General features: G+C 46.3%; 1 protein-coding gene across 1 annotated transcript in view; it reads left to right on the forward strand.

Annotated features, from left to right (window-relative positions):
- The first annotated feature begins 263 nt into the window (after window positions 1-263).
- rbl1 (retinoblastoma-like 1 (p107)) overlaps window positions 264-20,833 on the forward strand; it is a 59,513-nt gene continuing 38,943 nt past the window's right edge. The window contains 7 exon segments of the mRNA XM_055651963.1: window positions 264-604; window positions 4,819-4,869; window positions 4,871-4,953; window positions 7,790-7,990; window positions 8,717-8,781; window positions 18,256-18,384; window positions 19,826-19,986. Of these exon segments, the coding sequence (XP_055507938.1) occupies window positions 473-604; window positions 4,819-4,869; window positions 4,871-4,953; window positions 7,790-7,990; window positions 8,717-8,781; window positions 18,256-18,384; window positions 19,826-19,986 (822 nt within the window). The 5' untranslated portion in view covers window positions 264-472.

The raw sequence follows: 20,833 nt of genomic DNA on the forward strand, positions 1-20,833 counted from the left end.
CAGACTACATTTCCCGGCATACGCCACAGAAAGTAGTCCGGGAGGCCGCCCCTCCACCGTTATTTTACCCACTCCGCCCTCGCGTTCACTCAGACCATCACGTCAAAGGCCGTGAACAGTTGAGTTAAATGTTGAGCTGGAATGAAAGGTGCGTGAGACACTGGGTCACAGAGGCACTGCACTGTACTGTACTGTACGAGTGTACTACTGTACAGGGTGGCTGGGCTGGGCTGGGCCGGCGGCGGAAGGCTCTCCCCGGGGCAGCCAGCGGGTGCGACGCGGTTTTGGCGCCACTGGCGCGCGGGGCAGGCTGGGATCGTGGCCGCACAGGGATTTAAACCGGAGCAAAAACCGGCGCAAAGTTGCCGGAGATCGCGGGGCCGGGGCTGGACTGGGCCGGGACCGGGCCACTGTTGCTGCTGCTGCTGCTGCTGCTGCTGCTGCTGCTGCTGCTGCTGTCCGCGGCACAGCTATGCCGAGCGGCGAGGAGCGGAAGGCCAGCGAGAGCTTCGACAAACTCTGCCAGGACTTGAACCTGGACCCGGAGACGGGCGCCGAGGCTTGGGGCAGCTTCCAGCGCATCGGCAGCACCTACACCCTGGAGGTGGGGGACATGAGATGCTGAGGGTGGGGGGTGGGGGAGTGACAGTCACGCGGGGTGAGGGGGTCCTGGGGATGTCAGGGAGAGGGAGGCTGCGTTCAGGGCAGAGGATAGAAGAGGAGCTTGGGGTTGAGAGGAGGGATCGGGGGGGGGGATCCTGAAGGTGGGGAGATCCCGGGTGAGAATGACCCGCAGTGAGGGGACGAGGAGATCCTGGGGCTGTCAGGGAGAGGGGCTGCGGTCAGGGCATGGGGGTGAGGGGAGGGGTAGGTCCCTGATGGTGAGGATGTAGTGGGAGGACTCTGTAGTGAGTGTGGTTCCTGTCTCCCTCTCACCCAGAGTCTCTGTCCCTGCCCCCCCTCCCCAGAATGAGGGGGTGGTGGGTCGTGCCCCCTGTAAGGAGGGCTGGGTGGGAGGTGAAGGAGATTGTGAGTGGGTACCTGTCCCAGGATCTAAAGAAGGGGTGTAGGTCACGAGGGCACGGAAAGATAGGGACAGTGTGGCGGAGAGAATGGGTTATGGCGGTGAGAATAGTAGTATCAGAACAGTGGAAAGGTCAGGGGGTTGTGGATGATGCAAGAGCACCTGAACCCTGATGGTGGGGGCAAGTGGTTATGAAAGCAGGACCTATATTTGGAAGTCAGGTGAGGTTTTTGGGATGGAGATAGAGCCTACATCCTGATGGATGGTGTGGGATTGAGGAAAGAATGGATGGATGGATGGGAGGAGAGGGACTGGGGAGAGGGTCAGTGGTCAATAATTACAATGGCCTGATTACTGTCCAGAAGCAGCCGTTATGTGCTAGGTCAGTATCTGGATTATTGCAGCTTGGATCAATTATCAATATTTGGTCCAATCAAGACTATTTCAAAAATTGGAACAATTGACAACAGTACCCCTTCAACAAGTTTATCCAGCAAAAAAAAAAAAAATGTACAGGTGTGTAGAGGTGTTAGTGTAACAGTGATGGAGAATTAGTAGAAGGCGTGGTATTGATATCCAGTATTACTTTCGCATCTACTGAGATACAGTGAAAACCTTAGTTTCATGTGCTATCCAAAATAATCATACCATGCATCGGTGCCATTGTACCACAAAGGTAGTACAAAAACAGAAAGGAAACACACTATATTCAGCATTATAACAGCTACATGGAAAGTGCAGGTTTTTTTTTAAAGTGTGAGTGCACACAGGGTAGATTGAGAGTAGACTCAAACTGCTGGAGCAACTCCAGGTAAAATGAGTTACTCCAGCATTTTAAGTCTGACTTTCGATTTAAATCAGCATCTGCAGTTCTTTCCTACACGGGGTAGATTGAGAGATCGGGAATGAATCCTTGTCTTATGAGTGGTGTGTTCAAGAGCCTGATAATATAGCAGGGAAGAAGCTGTTCTTGAATCTGGTAGTACATGCATTAAAGCTTTTGTATCTTCTGGCCGATGAGGGAGAGGAGAAGAGAGGATGGCCAGGTTATGAGTTGTCCTTGGTGCTTTACAAAAGTAGCATGATGTATACGTGGTTGATGGATGTTGGGCGGGGAGGCTGGTTTGTGACTTAGAGTTTCATAACTCTGCAGTTTCTGGCAGTCTTGGGCAGAGCAGTTCCGAAACCAAGCTCTGATGCATCCCAATCAGATATGATGCATCTATAATAATTGGCAGGAGTCATTGGAGACATGGTGAATTTCCTTAGTCTTCTGAGGAAGTTGAGGCATTGTTGTGCTTTCTGGGCCATAAGTGATAGGAGTAGAATTAGGCCATTCTTATAATGTGCATAAATTTGAGGTTATCCACTTTGGTGGCAAGAACAGAAAGGCTGATTATTATCTGAATGGTGTCAGATTATGAAAAGGGGAGGTGCAACAAGACCTGGGTGTGCTTGTACATCAGTCACTGAAAGTAAGCATGCAGTGGCATGTTGGCCTTCATTGCGAGAGGATTTGAATTTAGGAGCAAGGAGGTCCTACTGCAGTTTGGGGCTTGGGCCCTGTCCCTGTACATTGCCCTGGAGAGACCGCAGCTGGAGTATTATGTGCAATTTTGGTCTCCTAATTCAAGGAAGGACATTATTGGTATTGAGGGAGTGCAGTGTAGGTTCACCATGTTAATTCCCGCGATGGTGGGACAGATATATGATGAAAGAATGGGTTGACTGGGCTTGTATTCACTGGTATTTAGAAGGATGAGAGGGGATCTTATAGAAACGTATACAGTTCTTAAAAGATAGGACACGCTAGATGCAGGGGAAATGTTCCGTATGTTGGGGAGTCCAGAACCAGGAGGCACAGTTTAAGAATAAGGGGTTGGCCATTTAGGCCTGAGACGGGGGGAAAAAACGTTTTCAGCCAGAGAGTTGTGAATCTGTGGAATTCTCTGCCACTGAAGGAAGTGGGGGCCAATTCAATGGATGTTTAAGAGAGGGTAATAGCCCTGTCCCTCGGTGCAAGTTCATTCCAAGAGCTCTCCCGAGTTTTAAAAAAATCAAACTCGTGGTAAGTACGGAGAATGAACGTAGCCTGTACGTTGGAGCTCGGGGAAGTCTCTTAGCGGCTCATAACGATAACGGCGGGTCCTCAGGAAGTCTAGCTAATGGCAGGTAAGCACGGGAAGATTCGCGAAGATTTTTCAACATGTTGAAAAATGTCCACGAGAGCCCCGAGTACCGACAAGTGGCCATTACCGTAAATCTCCAAGTTCGAATCAGGGCAAACTCGGGAGAGCTCTTGGAATGAACTCTTACCATGGGACAGGGCTTTTAGATTTAGCTCTTGGGGCTAATGGAATCGAGCAGAAATGGGGTACTGATTTTGGATGATCATATTGAATGGCGGTGCTGGCTCAGAGTGCCGAATGGCCTACTCCTGCACCTATTTTCTATGTTCTATGTCCAAAGCTGGAGTAGTGTGCACAGTTATGGTTGCCACACCAGGAAGGATGTGAGTCCATTAAACAAAGGGAATTCACCGGAATGTTGTCTGGGGTAGAATTAAGATTCAGGGTAGGAGGTTTGTAGAATAATTCTTTTCACCCATAGTGTAGTTCAAATGTGGTGCAAACTGTTTGAGGAAATAATAGAGGTAGGTTCTTCCCCCAACATTTAAGAAGCAACTTTATGAGCACTTGAAAGGCAATGGCATAGAAATCTGTGGGAAATGGAATTATTCTCAATTGGTGCTTTTATGGTTAGTATGGACATGGTGGAGCAAAGGGCACATTTCCCCCTGTGTGGCTATTGCTGTAGATCCTGCTCCACAATTAATGGGGACACAATCCTAGTATCGATATCTTCACCAAAATCCCAGCAAGTTCATGTTTCTTCTGGTGGGCATGTTTACAGGCTATAAAGAATCCGTTCATTATTCGTGACTCCTATCGAAATTAGTGTTAGTTGTTCATTGCAGAACTTTTGGCATTATCTGTGATTTATGTGATAAGAGCAGAATTAGGCCATTCGGTCCCTCAAGTTAACTCTGCCTTTCAATCGTGGCTGATCTATCTCTCCATCCTAACCCCATTCTCCTGCCTTCTCCTTAAATTCTGACACCCGTACTAATTAAGAATCTATCTCTGCCTTAAATATATCAACTGGCTTTGCCTCCACAGCCTTCTGTGGCAAAGAATTCCACAGATTCACCACCCTGAAGTGCCAGTGTTTTTCTTACTCTTGTACAACGGCGAGACAAAACGTAGACTGGGCGATCGTTTCACTGAGCACCTTTGCTCAGTCTGCCTGGACCTACCTGATCTCCCGGTTGCCAAACATTTTAATTCCCCTTCCCATCCCATACTGACCTTTCTGCCCTAGGCCTCCTCCATTGTCAAAGTGAGGCTAAACACAAATTGGAGGAACAGCATCTCATATTTCGCTTGGGCAGCTTACAACCTAGTGGTATTGATATTGAGAATATTGATTTCTCTAACTTCAAGTAACCCCTGCATTCCCTCCCCCACCCATCGCACCAGCTTCTCATTCTCACCAAGCAGACAGCTAACAATTGCCTGTTTCCTCATCATCACTACTTTTTTGCATATCTTGCATTCATTTGTTTTATATCTCGCTACATCTCCGTCTATACCTCTCATTTCCCTCTCATTCTGAAGAAGGGTCTCGTCCCGAAACGTCACCCATTCCTTCTCTCCAGAGATGCTGTCTGACCTGCTGAGTTACTCTGGCATTTGTGTCTATCTACAGTGTTTTTATCAACCTATTTTTTTCAGGGAGAAACTCTACATTGGCTGGCTTGTGCTCTATATGTGGCATGTCGAAAAAAGCATCACCCCAACTGTCGGCAAGGGGACGATGGAAGGGAATGGTGTTTCGTTGACAAGAATTCTTCGCTCGTCAAAGTTAAGGTAACAATCATCCCATGTTCCCAAGCTAGAAGTAGGCATTAGGTACATTCCACTTCCTTGTGTCTGGCAAGGTACAATACTGATGTTTATAAGACTGACACTTGGTCCTGACTGAGTAATTTGAAAGAACACTCAACTTTGTGGTTTTAAGTACAATGGGATTTCTATCTACATTTTGCAATTGGAAAGTTGGAATTTACCTCTGCTGTGACTGTAGCTGATACATCTTTAGTTTCAAATTAGCCTCAAATGTTATCTCAGTTAAGGGCAGGATTATTGATTACATTCTGTTAAATTGATATTTTATAGTATGCAAAACTGCGGGGTAGCCAATTGTATTCTGGACTATAATTTGAGTAGAATCTGAACTAATGTTCCACCTTAACCTTCCCAGGAAAATGTAGAACGGTGAAAATATAGTATTACAATGAAGGACCAATAGTTGGTAGAATTGAAGAAACGAACGAACAAAAGTTGGGGAACGATTGTACTTGCAAAGCATTATCGATAAACAGTGTTAAAAACCGTTAGCTAATGGAAGCACATGCTGTAGTAGAACGACACATTGCCACCGCCCTCTGCCTCCATCTCCCACTAGGACGGTCTTAAAGCCCTCCATTTCTTCCTCGACCGCAAAATCTGCCAAATTCCCACTAGCAACGCTCTCCCTTGCCAAGCAGAGATGGTCCTCGCACTTAATGACTTTTCCGTCGACTTCTCCAGCTTCCTCCAAATCCAAGGCGCAGCCATGGGCACTCGCCTGGGCCCCAGCTATGCCTGCATCTTTGTTGGGTACTTCGAACAATCCCTGTTCCAGGTGTATGCTGGTCTTATTCCTGAACTCTATTTCTGCTACATTGACGACTGCATCGGGGCTACCGCCTGCAGAACTCACGGACTTCATTAACTAATTTCATTCCTGCACTTAAATTCACTTGGACCATCTCCAACATCTCCCAACCGTTTCTTGATCTCACCGTCTCCATCACAGGAGATAGACTGACATCTATTTAACTTACTGACTCCCGCAACTGTCTAAACGTCACTTCTTCCCACCCTGCCTTCTGCAAATACTCTATCCCCCTACTCCCATTTCCTCCGTCTACGCCGCATCTGCGCCCAAGATGAGTTCCATACCAGGATATCTGAGATGTCCTCATTCTTTAGGGTACTGGGGTGCCCCTCTTTGTACTCGGTAAATTTCCTCACTTCAAGAGTAATCTTTAGAGAACGGTGGGATCCCCATCTTCCATCATAGATGAGGCCCTCACAAGGGCCTCCTCGATATCCTGCAGCTCCACTCTTGCTCCCCCTCCCCCGAGTCGCAACAGAGACAGAGTCCAGTAGTCCTCACATTTCACCCCATCAACCGACACACACAGCACATAATTCTCCGACATTTTTGCCACCTCCAACCGGATCCCACCATTAGCTACATCTTTCCATCATCTCTGCTTTCTGCAGAGACTGTTCCCTCCGCAACTCCCTGGTTAACTCGTCCCTTCACACCCAAACCACCCCCCTCCCCAGGTACTTTCCCCTGCAACCACAGGAGATTCAACACCTATCCCTATACCTCCTCCATCCAAGGACCCCGACAGTCTTTTCAGGTGAGGCAGAGGTCCACTCCTACTGTAAAATAACCTTTAATAATCCTTTACAGGAAATTACAGTGATTTAATAATCCTTTACAGGAAAAACAGAGCACTGGTCACCACTGAATGGTAGGCACTGCACAGTAGGGGTTGGCAGATGTTGAATGACCTTAGCCTCCTTAAAAAATACAGTTGACTTTGTCCCTTCCTGTACACCGCCTCCATATGACTCTTCCAGTCCAGCTCACTGTCAAGCTACACACCAAGGTACCTGTGGTTGGCGACTACCTCCACCTCAGTGCCCCTGATGGTGATTGGTGTTGGTTGAGTCCTCCTCCTCCCCCTCCTGAAATCCACAACTATCTCCTTCGTTTTTGTGGTGTTGAGATGGAGGTTATTGTGTGCACTCCACTCCACAAAGTATCCGCTGTTCCAGGTGTGGACACCAACCGCAGACTCGGCAATCGTTTTGATGAACACCTCCGATCGGTCCGCCTAAACCTACCTGATCTGCCAGTTACTAAGCACTTCAACTCCCATTCCCATACTGTCCCTTCTGTCCTGGGCCTCCTCTGCTGTCAGATGCAAATTGGAGAAACAACACCTCATATTTTGCTTGGGCAGCTTGCATCACAATGGTTTGAATATTTACTTTTCTAACTTGCAGTAACCCTTGCTTTCCCTCTTTCTCCATCTGACCAGTCTGACTGTCCCCCTGATTAATTTTATCTCTGTATTGCTGTCAACTTTTCCAAGCTAACTGCTCAATTCTACGTTTTCCTTGCACCTTATCCCCTGATGTCTCATTTTCACAACTTGCACTTCCATATCTCTGTATCTCCCTCTCCTCTGATTCTGTCTGAAGAAGGGCCTCGACCCAAAATGTCACCCATTCCTTCTATCCACAGAAACAGCCTGTCCCGCTGAGTTCCTCCAGCATTTTGTGCCTATCTTGTGTGTAAACCAGCATCTGCAGTTCCTTCCTACAACCTCCCTCACCATCCCTTTGCTTCCAAGACCTAAGGTCGCCACTTCCCGAACTGATCATGAAACTGTAGGGCACTCTCAGAAGCTCTGTTCATTGTCACTCACTTTCCTCGTCACCGTCTCCGCCACCATCTGGAGTTATTGGAATGTTAGTGTGGATGCCCCATTAGTGTGCTGTGGACTTTAAAAGTGCACAGCAATTATTTTGGTATTTCGCTGGTTTTCAAACTTTTCATCTTCTGCCATTCTTATAGCCTAATTCAATTCTTCAGCAAGATGAAGAAATGGACCGATATGGCAAACTTATCCCAAGACTTCCGAAAGCGAGTAGAGCAGTTGGAAAGGAATTTTGAAGTTTCAACTGTTATATTCAGGAAATTTGAGCCTATCTTTTTGGATATGTTTCAAAATCGTCACCAGGATCCGCCCCGGCTTCAGCGAAGCAGAAAACAGAGGTACGTTAGTCTTGCTAATTTTCATTTTCATTTTAGAAAGCTACGGTCATCTTTAAACTTGCCAAATTACGGGTTTAAAACACTGCACCTAGTGATGTGCTGTCCACTGGACTGAGAATCACGAGGAAGACATTCATAAAAGATAGACAAGTTTAGCTCCTATGGCCTTACAGGCAGATGTGTCTTACTCACTTCCCTGCTTGGTCTTGTATCACTTTATTCTCTCAGTGTGGAAAGCATGGCAGCGCTGAATTTTTCTGAGGGCTTTTGTACCACTTTAACCTGTTTTGAAACCAGAAGCCAGCTCTGAGGGAAAGGCAGCATCTCTGGAAAGAAGGAATGCGTGAAAACACCCATTCGTTCTCTCCAGCCTGTCCCGCTAAGTTACTCCAGGATTTTGTATCTATCTTCAGTGTAAACCAGCATCTGCACTTCCGTCCTACACATTCGCCAGCTCTGAACCTCCACTGCAATATTGCCCGATAATGCTCAGAATCTAATCCTTTGAATGGTATTTAATTATGTGAAGTGCAGTGCCCAAAGGGAGCTGTTATTTTTATGATACTCTGGGCTGTAATTGCTTTTGGGAGCATGCTATAATACGGAAGGAGAAAAAATGCAAATGGATGTAGAAAGAGGTGTTTCACTTCCTCTACCAAATCTTGGCACAATTCCACAAAATATATAGGCCATTGTATTTAGAATGTGATTTTGATTCTTTTACAGGCGCCTTCCATGCAGTGTAAGAGATGCTTTTAGTTTTTGCTGGACCTTATTCGTATACATTAAAGGTAAGAGATTTTGTTTCTATTCCCCTCTCATTAGTTCTGTGGGGTTCCTGTTGAGATCATGCATTACTGCCACTCCATCGGAAATAAAGCCACCATCTCTATTATATCAGAACTCATTATTGAAGGTAACATAGCTCCAGTGTCCCATCTGTCCTGTTCAGTGTACCTTCTCAGCCACGGCAACAGCCTCATGAATCAGTACCGTACATATTCTGCCTTCCATCTCTAATAAAACAACAAAGTATTTAGTTGCAATCTAATCGTGTTTTAGGTTGGTTTATCATTACAGTTGTTATAGAGTGATACAGCGTGGAAACATGCCCTTCGGCTCAACTTGCCCAGCTACTCTAGTCCCACCTGCACGGGTTTGGCCCATATTCCTCCAAACCTGTCCCATCCATGTGCCTGTCCGACTGTTTCTTAAATGTTGGGATAGTCCCAGCCTCAACGACCACCTCTGGCAGCTTGTTCCATACACCCACTATCCTTTGTGTGAAAAAAAATTACCCCTCAGATTCCTATTAAATCTTTTCCCCTTCACCTTAAACCTTCACCTGAATCCTCCGGTCCTTGATTTACCTACTCTGGGCAAGAGACTCTATGCATGTTCCCAATCTATTCCTTTCATGTATACAGCTCAATAAGATCACTCCTCATCCTCTTGCGCTCCAAGGAATAGTCTCTGCCTACTCAACCTTTCTCGATAGCTCAGACCCTCTAGTCTTGGCACCACCTTCGTAAATCTTCGCTGTACCCATTCCAGATTGACAACACCTTTCCTATAACTTGGTGCCCAGAACTGAACACAATAATCTAAACGGCCTTACCAACGTCTTTGACAACTGCAACATGACCTCCCAACGTCTATACTCAATACTCTGACTGATGAAGGCCACAACTTCTATACTCAATAATCACTCTGCTCTACAACACTGTGTAGGTCTTGCCCATGTTTAATTTCCCAAATGCAACATCGCTCATTCTCTTTACTAAATTCCATCAACCATTCCTCAGTCCACCTGGCCAATTGATCAAGATCCTGCTGCAATTTTTCGCAAATATTTTCACTATCTGCAAACCACCCACATTTGTACCATCAGCAAACTTGCTAATCTTGCCATGTATGTTCTCATCCCAATCATTGATATTGATGACAAACAGTAACTGGCCCAGCACTGAACCCTGAAGCACACCACTAGTCGCAGGCCTCCAGTCCGAGAAACAACCTTCCACGATCATCCCATACAACAGTCCTCATGTCCCTCTCCTTCCTGAAAACCCACCATCCCTCCCCACAGACATCGCTTCGGCCTCCATCTACTCACCTGCCTTCCTCCGACCCCAACCCCCACCCTTGCCGCGTGTTCACCACCTCCCCCTTTCTGATTCGGAATGGTCTGTCCTCAGCAGAGGCCTCGCCTTTGTTCCCCTCCGCCCCCACCTCAACGGGTTCCGTGTCTGCCACGATGTAGAGCTCTTATTCCGTCACCTCTTCCTTCAAGTCTTTTTCTGTGGGAAGGAGTCCTGGCCCAGTGATGACCCCTTCTCCCGTCACCAACAGACCCCCTCCTCTTGGACCCCTGGATGGCTCACAGACACCTCCTCCTACTTATCTTTGAAACATGACCCCACAGACTAGCACCAGGCCTTAATTTCAAGCACCGTTACTGATTTCATCACTTCCGGCTCTCTGCCCCCTAAAGCCTCCAACGTTAATGTTCCCCAGCCCCGCATCAACTTCACCACTAATTTCCATCCTGCACTCAAATTCACTCGGACCATCTCTGACATCTTCCAACCGTTTCTAGATCTCACCGTCTCCATCACAGGAAACAGACTATTGACCAACATCTACTGCAAACCTACTGACTCCTATAGCTATCTTGACTGTACTTCTTCCCACCCTGCTTCCTGTAAAGACTATCTGCTACTCCCAATTCCTCCGTCTACACCGCATCTGCGCCAAGGATGAGATGTTCCGCACCAGGGTTCATACCATCAGAGATGTCCTCATTCTTTAGGAAACGGGGATTCCCCTCTTCCATTATAGATGAAGCTCTCACTAGGGTCTCCTCTTTATCCCGCATTTCTGCTCTTCCCCCCCCCCCCCCCCCCCCCCCCCCACCCCATTCGTATCAAGGACAGAATACCCACTTGTCCTCAGCTTCCACCTCATCAGCCGTCACATACAGCGGGATCCCACTATTGGCCACATCTTCCCATCTCCACCCCTTTCTGCTTTCCGCAGAGACCGTTCCCTCCGAAACTCCCTGTTCAACTCGTTCCTTCCCACCCAAACCGCTCAGATACTTTCCCCTGCAACCGCAGGAGATGCAACATCTGTCCCTTTACCTCCCCCCCCTCGACTCCATCCAAGGACCCAAACAGTCTTTCTAGGTGAGGCAGAGGTTCACTTGCACCACCTCCAACCTCATCTACTGCATCCACTGTTCCAGGTGTCAACTTCTCTACATCGGCGAGACCAAGCGCAGGCTTGGCGATCATTTCACTGTCCGTCTTAACCTACCTGATCTCCCGGTGGCCCAGCACATCGATTCCCCATTCCCAATCTGACCTTTCTGTCCTGGGCCTCATCCATTGTCAAGAGTGAGACCCAGTGCAAATTGGAGGAACAGCACGTCGTATTTTGCTTGGGAAGTGGTATGAACATTGACTTCCCTAACTTCAGATAGCCCTTGCTTTCTCTCTCCATCCCCGTCCCCTTCCCAGTTCTCCCGCTAGTCTTACTGTCTCCAACTACATTCCATCTTTGTCCCGCCCCCTCCCCTGACGTCAATCTGAAGAAGGGTCTCGAACAGAAACATCGCCCATTCCTTTCCAGAGATGCTGCCTCACCCGCTGAGTTACTCCAGCATTTTGTGTGTACCTTCCACCATCATTGTCTGCTTCTTTTCATGAAGCCAATTTTCTATCCATTCAGCTAGCTCTCCTTGGAACCCATGCAATCTAACCTTCCAGAGCAGCCTACTATGCGGAACATTTTCGAATGCTTTGCTGAAGTCTATATATGCAACAGTTCTGCCGTCCATTCACCTATTTGCTCACATCTTCAAAAAAACTCAAATCAGATTTATGACAACCTCACACTTACAAAACAATACTCATAATCATCATCATAATAATACTTTATTAGCCAAGGATGTTTTGCAACATACGAGGAATTTCATTTGCCATACAGTCGTACCAAGAAAATGCAACAGAACACACAAAATATATTTTAACATATGACTCCTCCACATTCCTCACTGTGTTGGACGGCAAAAAAAAGTTCAATCTCTTCCCTTCTTTGTTCTTCCACGGTCGGGGGCCTCGAGCCTACTGTTGACGGGGCGATCTTGGCTCCCGTAGCCAGCGCCGTTTGGGCCCTCATGTCGGGGTGATCAAGCTCCTGCATTGGGGGGATCTCAGCTTCCCCGCGCCGGGCGATCTGACCCCGCGTCGGGGCTGGGCAAAACCTTCTGCGTCGTTTGGAGCTTCCCGACATCGGTCTCCACCCAAGATTGCGAGCTCCTCGATGGTGAAATCCGCAGGCAAGGGATCGGCTTCGATGGTAAGTCCACGACCCCGCGGTGGGGCTCAAAATCAGTCCCGAGCAAGGCCTCCAGCTCCATGATGTTAGGCCGCAGAGCGACCGGAGATACGATCCGGAAAACAATCGTGTCTCCGGCAAGGTAAGAGATTGGGAAAAAAGTTCCCCCCGTCCCCCACCACCCACATAAAACAAACCAGAGAACATTAACACATACTTTTAAATCACATTAAAAGTAACAAAAAAAGATGAAAAGACAGGCAGATCGTTGGCGAGGCGGCTATTGTGTGGCGCCCCTGGTGGTAACTCCCTATTCAGCCCTTGTCCATCTAAATGCATGTATATCCTATCCCTCAGAATGCTTTCTAGTAACTTTCCAATTACAGATGTTAAGCTCACTGGTGTATAGTTCACAGCATTTTCCCTGCAGCCCTTCTTGAATAAAGGCACAACATTTTCCACCCTCCAGTCTTCCAGCAGCTCTCCTGTATTTAAAGACGACTCGTAAATCTTGTCGAGAGATCCCGCAATCTCCTTTCTAGTTTCCCACAATGTCCGCGGATATATCTGATCAGGCCCTGGAGATTTGTCTACCTCTATACATCATCGTACCTTCAGCACCTCTTTGACGGTAACACTGACTGCTCTCAAAGACACTTCCATTGACTGCCCCAAGTTCCTCCATACTCCTGCCAAATACAGAGGAGAAATACTTGTTGAGGACCTTGCCCATCTGTGTCTCCACACAGAGTTGACTGCTTTGATTCCTGAGGGGTCCCACTCACTTTCTAGTTACCCTTTTCTCCCTTATTTATTTTTAAAATTTCTTGGGGTTGCCCTTAATGCTATCCGCCAGAGTTATCTCCTGGCCCCTTTTTTGCCCTTCTGATTTCTTTTTTTAGTTTAATCCTTAGTTCCTGAAACTCCTCCAGGGATGCACTTAATCCCAGCTGCCTATACCTGTCATATGCGTCCTTCCTATGTTTGACCAATGCCTCAATTTCCCTCGAGAACCAAGCTTCCTTACGTTTGCCTGCCTTGCCCCCCACTCTAACAGGGACGTACAATCGTGAGCTTTTGTCAGCACATTTTTAAAAACATCCCACTTGGCCGATGTTCCTTTCCCCTCAAACAAACTACTTCAGTCAACTTGAGCAAGACCTTCTCTCAAATCCTCAAAGTCGGCCTTGCTCCAATTTAGCATTTTAACACGTGGACCCTCTCTATCCCTATCCATAACTATCTTAAACCTAATCAAACAGTGGTCACTGATCCCAAAAGACTCTTCCACAAACTCTTCATTCACTTGCCCTCCCGACTAGATCAAGTGTTGCCCTCACACATGTGAGGTTCTCTACATATTGCTGGAGAAAGCACCGGAACACTTTTGGGAAATTGCACCCCATCTGAACCTTTCACATTATGATTTTCCCAGATAAAAGGGGGACGAGGGATATAATTGGTCCATTAGAGAGTCAGAGTGGACAGCTATCTGCAGAGCCAAAAGAGATGGGGGAGATATTGAACAATTTGTTTTCTTCGGTATTCACCAAATAGAAGAATATTGAATTATGTGAGGTAAGTGAAACAAGTAGAGTAGTTATGGAAACTATGAGATTCAAAGAAGAGGAAGTACTGACACTTTTGAAAAATATAAAAGTGGATAAGTCGCCAGGTCCTGTCGGGATATTCCCTCGGACATTGAGGGAAGTTAGTGTAGAAATAGCAGGGGCTATGACAGAAATATTTCAAATGTCATTAGAAACGGGAATGGTGCCGGAGGATTGGCGTACTGCACATGTTGTTCCATTGTTTAAAAAGGGTTCTAAGAGTAAACCTGGCAATTGTAGACCTGTTAGTTTGATGTCACTGGTGGGCAAATTAATGGAAAGGATACTTAGAGATAATATATATAAGCATCTGGATAAGCAGGGTCGGATTAGGAACAGTCAACATGGATTTGTGCCTGGAAGGTTATGTTTGACTAATCTTCCTGAATTTTTTGAAGAGGTTAGGGAAATTGATGAGGGTAAAGCGGAGAATGTTCCAGAACTAGGGGTCACAGTTTAAGGATAAGAGGGAAGTCTTTTAGGACCAAGATGAGAAAATCATTTTTTACACAGAGAGTGGTGAATCTGTGGAATTCCCTGCCACAGAAGGTAGTTGAGGCCAGTTCATTGGCTATATTTAAGAGGGAGTTAGATGTGGCCCTTGTGGCTAAAGGGATCAGGGGGTATGGAGAGAAGGCAGGGATGGGATACTGAGTTGGATGATCAGCCATGATCATATCGAATGGCGGTACAGGCTCGAAGGGCCGAATGGCCTACTCCTGCACCTATTTTCTATGTCTGTATGGACTTCAGTAAGGCCTTTGACAAGGTTCCACATGGAGGGTTGGTTAAGAAGGTTCAATTGTTGGGTAATAATGGTGGAATAGCAAGATGGATTCAACAGTGGCTGAATGGAAGATGCCAGAGAGTAATGGTGGATGGCTGTTTGTCAGGTTGGAGGCCGGTGATTAGTGGGGGTGCCTCGGGGATCTGTGTTGGGTCCACTGTTGTTTGTCTTGTACATCAATGATCTGGACGATGGTGTGGTAAATTGGATTAGTAAGTATGCAGATGATACTAAGTTAGGTGGCGTGGATAATTAAGTAGATTTTCAAAGTCTACAGAGAGATTTAGGCCATTTGGAAGAGTGGGCTGAAAGATGACAGATGGAGTTTAATGCTGATAAGTGTGAAGTGCTACATCTTGGCAGGACAAATCAAAATAGGACGTACATGGTAAATGGTAGTGAATTGAGGAATGCAGTTGAACAGAGGGATCTAGGAATAACTGTGCATAGTTCCCTGAAGGTGGAATCACATGTAGATAGGGTGGTAAAGAAAGCTATTGGTGTGCTGGCCTTTATAAATCAGAGCATTGAGTATAGAAGGTACACAGAAATGCTGGAGAAACTCAGCGGGTGCAGCAGCATCTATGGAGCGAAGGAAATAGGCGACGTTGCGGGCCGAAACCCTTCTTCAGACTGATGGGGGGTGGGGGGGGAGAAGGAAGGAAAAAGGGAGGAGGAGGAGCCTGAGGGTGGGGGGATGGGAGGAGACAGCTCGAGGGTTAAGGAAGGGGAGGAGACAGCAAGGGCTAGCAAAATTGGGAGAATTCAATGTTCATGCCATCCGGACGCAAGCAACCCAGGTGGAATATGAGGTGCTGTTCCTCCAATTTCCGGTGTTGCTCACTCTGGCAATGGAGGAGACCCAGGACAGAGAGGTCGGATTGGGAATGGGAGGGGGAGTTGAAGTGTTGAGCCACCGGGAGTTCAGGTAGGTTATTGCGGACTGAGCGGAGGTGTTCGGCGAAACGATCGCCCAACCTCCGCTTAGTCTCCCCGATGTAAATCAGCTGACATCTAGAGCAGCGGATGCAGTAGATGAGGTTGGAGGAGATACAGGTGAACCTTTGTCGCACCTGGAACGACTGCTTGGGTCCTTGAATGGAGTCGATGGGGGGGGGTGAAGGGACAGGTGTTGTATTTCTTGCGGTTGCAACGGAAAGTGCCCGGGGAGGGGGTGGTACGGGAGGGAAGGGAAGAATTGACAAGGGAGTTGCGGAGGGAGCGGTCTTTGCGGAAGGCAGACATAGGGGGAGATGGGAAGATGTGGCGAGTGGTGGGGTCACGTTGGAGGTGGCGGAAATGGCGGAGGATTATTTGTAGTATTTGCTGGCTGGTGGGGTGAAAGGTGAGGACTAGGGGGACTCTGCCCTTGTTGCGAGTGCGGGGATGTGGAGAGAGAGCAGTGTTGCGGGGTATGGATGAGACCCTGGTGCGAGCCTCATCTATGGTGGCGGAGGGGAATCCCCGTTCCCTGAAGAACAAGGACATTTCCGATGCCCTGGTGTGGAACGTCTCATCCTGGGAACAGATGCGGCGTAGGCGGAGGAATTGGGAGTAGGGGATGGAGTCTTTACAGGGGGCAGGATGGGAAGACGTGTAGTCCAGATAGCCATGTGAGTCCGTTGGTTTGTAGTGTATGTCGATCAGAAGTCTGTCCCCTGCGATGGAGATGGTGTGGTCAAGGAATGGTAGGGAAGTGTCGGAAATGGTCCAGGTGTATTTGAGTGCCGGATGGAAGTTGGTGGTGAAGTGGATGAAGTCAGTCAGTTGTGTGTGGGTGCAGGAGGTGGCCCCAAAGCAGTCGTCAATGTAACGGAGGTAGAGGTCGGGGATGGGGCCCTGGTACGTATTGAACAAGGATTGTTCAACGTACCCGACAAAGAGGCAGGCGTAGCTGGGGCCCATGCGTGTGCCCATAGCTACGCCTTGTGTTTGGAGGAAATGGGAGGAGTCAAACTTAAAGTTGTTGAGGGTGAGGGCCTAGAGAGTGGAATGTGCGGAGGCGGCGGAGAGTGTCTGAGGTGTCTAGAACATAGGTGGGAAGGGATTTGACCAAGGGGGGATAGTATGGAGTCAAGGTATGTGGAGATGAGTTCGGTGGGGCACGAACAAGCAGAGACAATGGGTCAGAGACAATAGAGGTTTTTAAAATGATGAGAGGGATAGACAGAATTGATGTGGATAAGCATTTCCCATTGAGAGTAGGGAAGTTTCAAACAAGAGGACGTGATTTGAGAATTAAGGGACAGAAGTTTAGGGGTAACATGAGGGGGAACTTCTTTACTCAGAGAGTGGTAGCTGTGTGGAATGAGCTTCCAGTGGAAGTGGTGGAGGCAGGTTCGATTTTATAATTTAAAAATAAATTGGACAGGTATATGGACGGGAAAGGAATGGAGGGTTATGGTCTGCGTGCAGGTAGATGGGACTAGGGGAGAATAAATGTTCGGCACGGACTAGAAGGGCCGAGATGGCCTGTTTCCTTGCTGTAATTGTTATGCGGTTATATGGTTAAAAGTTGGGAAAACGGGAAATTGCCAGGAAATAGCTTGGTGATGTGTGAAGCAGGAATTTATAGATTTAGATTCATAAGCTGATAACAACAAGTGAAGATCTAATCCTGTGACATTAACTATGGTGACCATTTCCACCATTTTCATTTTTTATCTGTTGCTGATGTACATTGAAGAGTAAAGATAGATAAATATGTTGGATAAACCCCCCCTGCCCTCTTTTCCAATATTCATACGTTCCACGTGTCAACTTTGTCCACCCAGGCGTCATAGAGTTATATGGGATGGAAATTTGCCCACATCGGCCAACATGCCCCATCTACACCAGTCCCACCTGCTTGTGTTTGGCTCATATCCCTCTAAACCTATCCTATCCATGTACCTGTCTAAATGCTTCTTAAGTGTCAGAGTTCCTAAACCTCCACTTCTGTGCATTTATATCCAGTCAGTTGCATATGCTAATAAATAGCTATAACATGGAAATGGGCCCTTCGGCCCAGCTTGTTCATGCTGACCAAGTAGCTGAGCTAGTTCTACTTGCCTATGCTTGACCCATATCCCTCCCAATCTTTCCTGCCTACATACCTGTCCAAGTGTCTTGTAAATGTCAATGATCCATACCTGCCATAACCACTTCTTCTGGCATCTCCTTCCACACCTGTCACCCTCTGTGTGGGAAGGTTGCCCCTTGAGTCCCTTCCATCTCTCACCTTAAAGCTATGCCCTCTGCTTTTGTACTTGTCTCCCCTGGATAAATGAGCAATATTTTGATATTGCAAGGAATATTTTCTTTATAACATTTCATCTATGATAACTATATTTCCACTAAAAGAATGGATGGTTAAATTACTAAAAAATAAAAGCAGAAAATGCTGCATGAAGCCACCTGGGCAACATCTGTAAAAAGAAGAAGTGTTCCGACCTAAAATAGGGTCACGTATTATTTTTCTCTAGAGATGCTGCCTAATCCATGTCTAACTTCATATCATTTTGTGTTACTGCATTATTGTTTTTCAGGAAACTTCCGTATGATTGGTGATGACCTTGTAAATTCTTACCACCTTTTGCTCTGCTGCTTGGACCTCGTGTTTGGAAATGCATTATTGTGCCCTAACAGAAAAGATTTACTTAACCAAGGATTTGAAGGTAAGTGCGGGTGTTTTATGATATGTACTTTTTGATTAATTGTGAGCCCTGAATGTAAAATTATTTCATCATTTCTAATAGGCTATCTTAAGTCCCTCGCTTTATTCAAAATTTCAATCTGTTAGTAACGCTGCACATTCCATAGGGTTAATATAAACTTGGGAGATTGAGTTGGGCAATGCAAACACAATTCCTATTTGGATCACGAGATCTTAAAATTCTAACTCACTGCTGTGCTTTCTTGTGCAGTTTCCAGTGTTTTATCTTGTTATTACTAACATGGGAAATATTGATTCATTTTTTTGACTGAATCTATGAGCTTGTTATCGGAAACGGTAAATGTAATCCAGTTATCACGAAACACAGCCGGTTATGACTGCAAATAATCGTCTTATAACCATATAACAATTACAGCACGGAAACCGGCCATCTGGGCCCTTCTACTCCGTGCCGAACGCGTATTCTCCCCTAGTCCCATCTACCTGCACTCAGACTATAACCCTCCATAACTATCCAATTTATTTTTAAATTATAAAATCAAACCTGCCTCCACCACCTTCACTGGAAGCTCATTCCACACAGCTACCACTCTCTTGAGTAAAGTAAAGAGTAAAGAAGTTCCCCCTCGTGTTACCCCTAAACTTCTGTCCCTTAATTCTCAAGTCATGTCCTCTTGTTTGAATCTTCCCTTGACTGGTTTCAATTGGATTTTATTTCTGGTAAGGATGCCACCCTTCTCCTGGTTTAGAAAACTCTCCTGGGTGTTTACTAGTTTCATTTTAAGATTAAATTCGGGAAGTGGATTCAAGCTCTGGGGTTCAGCAATTAATTACATAAAAGTTTGCCAGGACCTAGGCTTAAAATAGAACTAATTGGGGTGGGACACTGGTGCATCATGGTGCTCCTCAATAAAAGTGGTTCTTCTAAATAAATGCTGCTTTTCAAACAGCCACAATCTTGATTATTCTCAAATGCTGGATTCTGTTAACTATCAGAGTTTAGTGCACACATTGCAACTTGGGAAATATTTAACATGACTTCATTGGCTGTGTGGCTGGTGTAGGTGGGATTTTATCTCCCATCCTCTGTTGCTGTTGGAAAAGGTGCTGATTAGCTGCTGTCTCATCCATGGTCGTTTCTGCAGAAAGTGGCCTCACAGTTCAGTAGCGAAATCAGGAAGCAATGTTGCACTCACGGGTCTTTTGAATTCTGGAGCCTTTCACAATGACACCCATGGCTTATGTAGAAACAGCAAGTAAATGAAGTTTGGGTGCAGATTCGGTCGGATAGAAAATGGCCAGCTCCAATTCCTAAAGTTCAATTCATATTTTTGGTCACCTGATTTTTTTTTTCAAGTTTCATTTTCAGTGTAAACTATAAAATGTGGCTTTTTGTGCTTGCGTGACTTTGTCTAGAATGTGTGCACTTGTGTATTATGTAGGTTTGCCACCGGGGTTTGGCAGCCAGGACTATAAGCCTCCTGTACATCCACCGTGTATCATTGAGAAACTATGTGATTTGCATGATGGGCTCATAGTAGAAGCAAAAGGTATCAAGGAGCACTACTGGAAACCTTACATTAAGAAATTATTTGAAAGGAAGGTAAGCAAGATGGATTGTACGCATTTGAATTGCACGTTCACTCCATACTGTCCTGTAAATACAGATGTGTGCCTTTGTTATAATAATGATGACCTGTTTCTCGTGTGCAAAGTAAACTGTACGGATGCACACACATCTGATTAACAGGAAAACTATTCTCCCTCTTTGACTTGATCTTCAGTATCTTCATTCATTAATCTGCCTCCATTTGAAGCAGATTAAACATTTATAAGATGTCTAGGAATTGGTAGTTGTCGCAGTATTTTGTTCACTCTCTCCGTTTTCTTAGCTCAATATAGAGATGCAGCACGGAAACAGATCACCGACCAGCGATCCCCTCACATTAACATTATCCTGCATACACTAGGGACAATTTACACTTATACCAAGCCAATCAACCTACAAACCTGTACGTCTTTGGAGTGGGAGGAAACCGAAGATCTCGGAGAAATCCCACGCAGGTCTGGGAGAACGAACAAACTCCGTACAGACGGCACCTCTCGTCTCTGGTCTCTGGCACTGCCAGCGCTGTAAGGCAGTAACTCTACCGCTGTGCCACTGCAGTTAATTTAGGTTCAATTTTCCATATTCCACAGTATTATGTGCATGATTAGTCATATAAACTGTTTGTTCAGTGACCATGTTTTAAGCATGCATTGATACTCTAGTTATAAAAATGTGATAGTAACTACCGGTAACTCTTTAAACAAGTTTATTTTGCCTATACCTCATGCATTCAGAAAGAATTGCATTATCTGTTTGGTTTGTGATCATAACTGTATGTGACTGTGGGGAGTATGTTGCAGAGTTGCTGTGCTTGTGCTGGTGATGTAATGGACTGATTTTA

The sequence above is a fragment of the Leucoraja erinacea genome, chromosome 21, assembly GCF_028641065.1.
Source record: "Leucoraja erinacea ecotype New England chromosome 21, Leri_hhj_1, whole genome shotgun sequence".
Lineage (NCBI taxonomy): Eukaryota > Metazoa > Chordata > Chondrichthyes > Rajiformes > Rajidae > Leucoraja > Leucoraja erinaceus.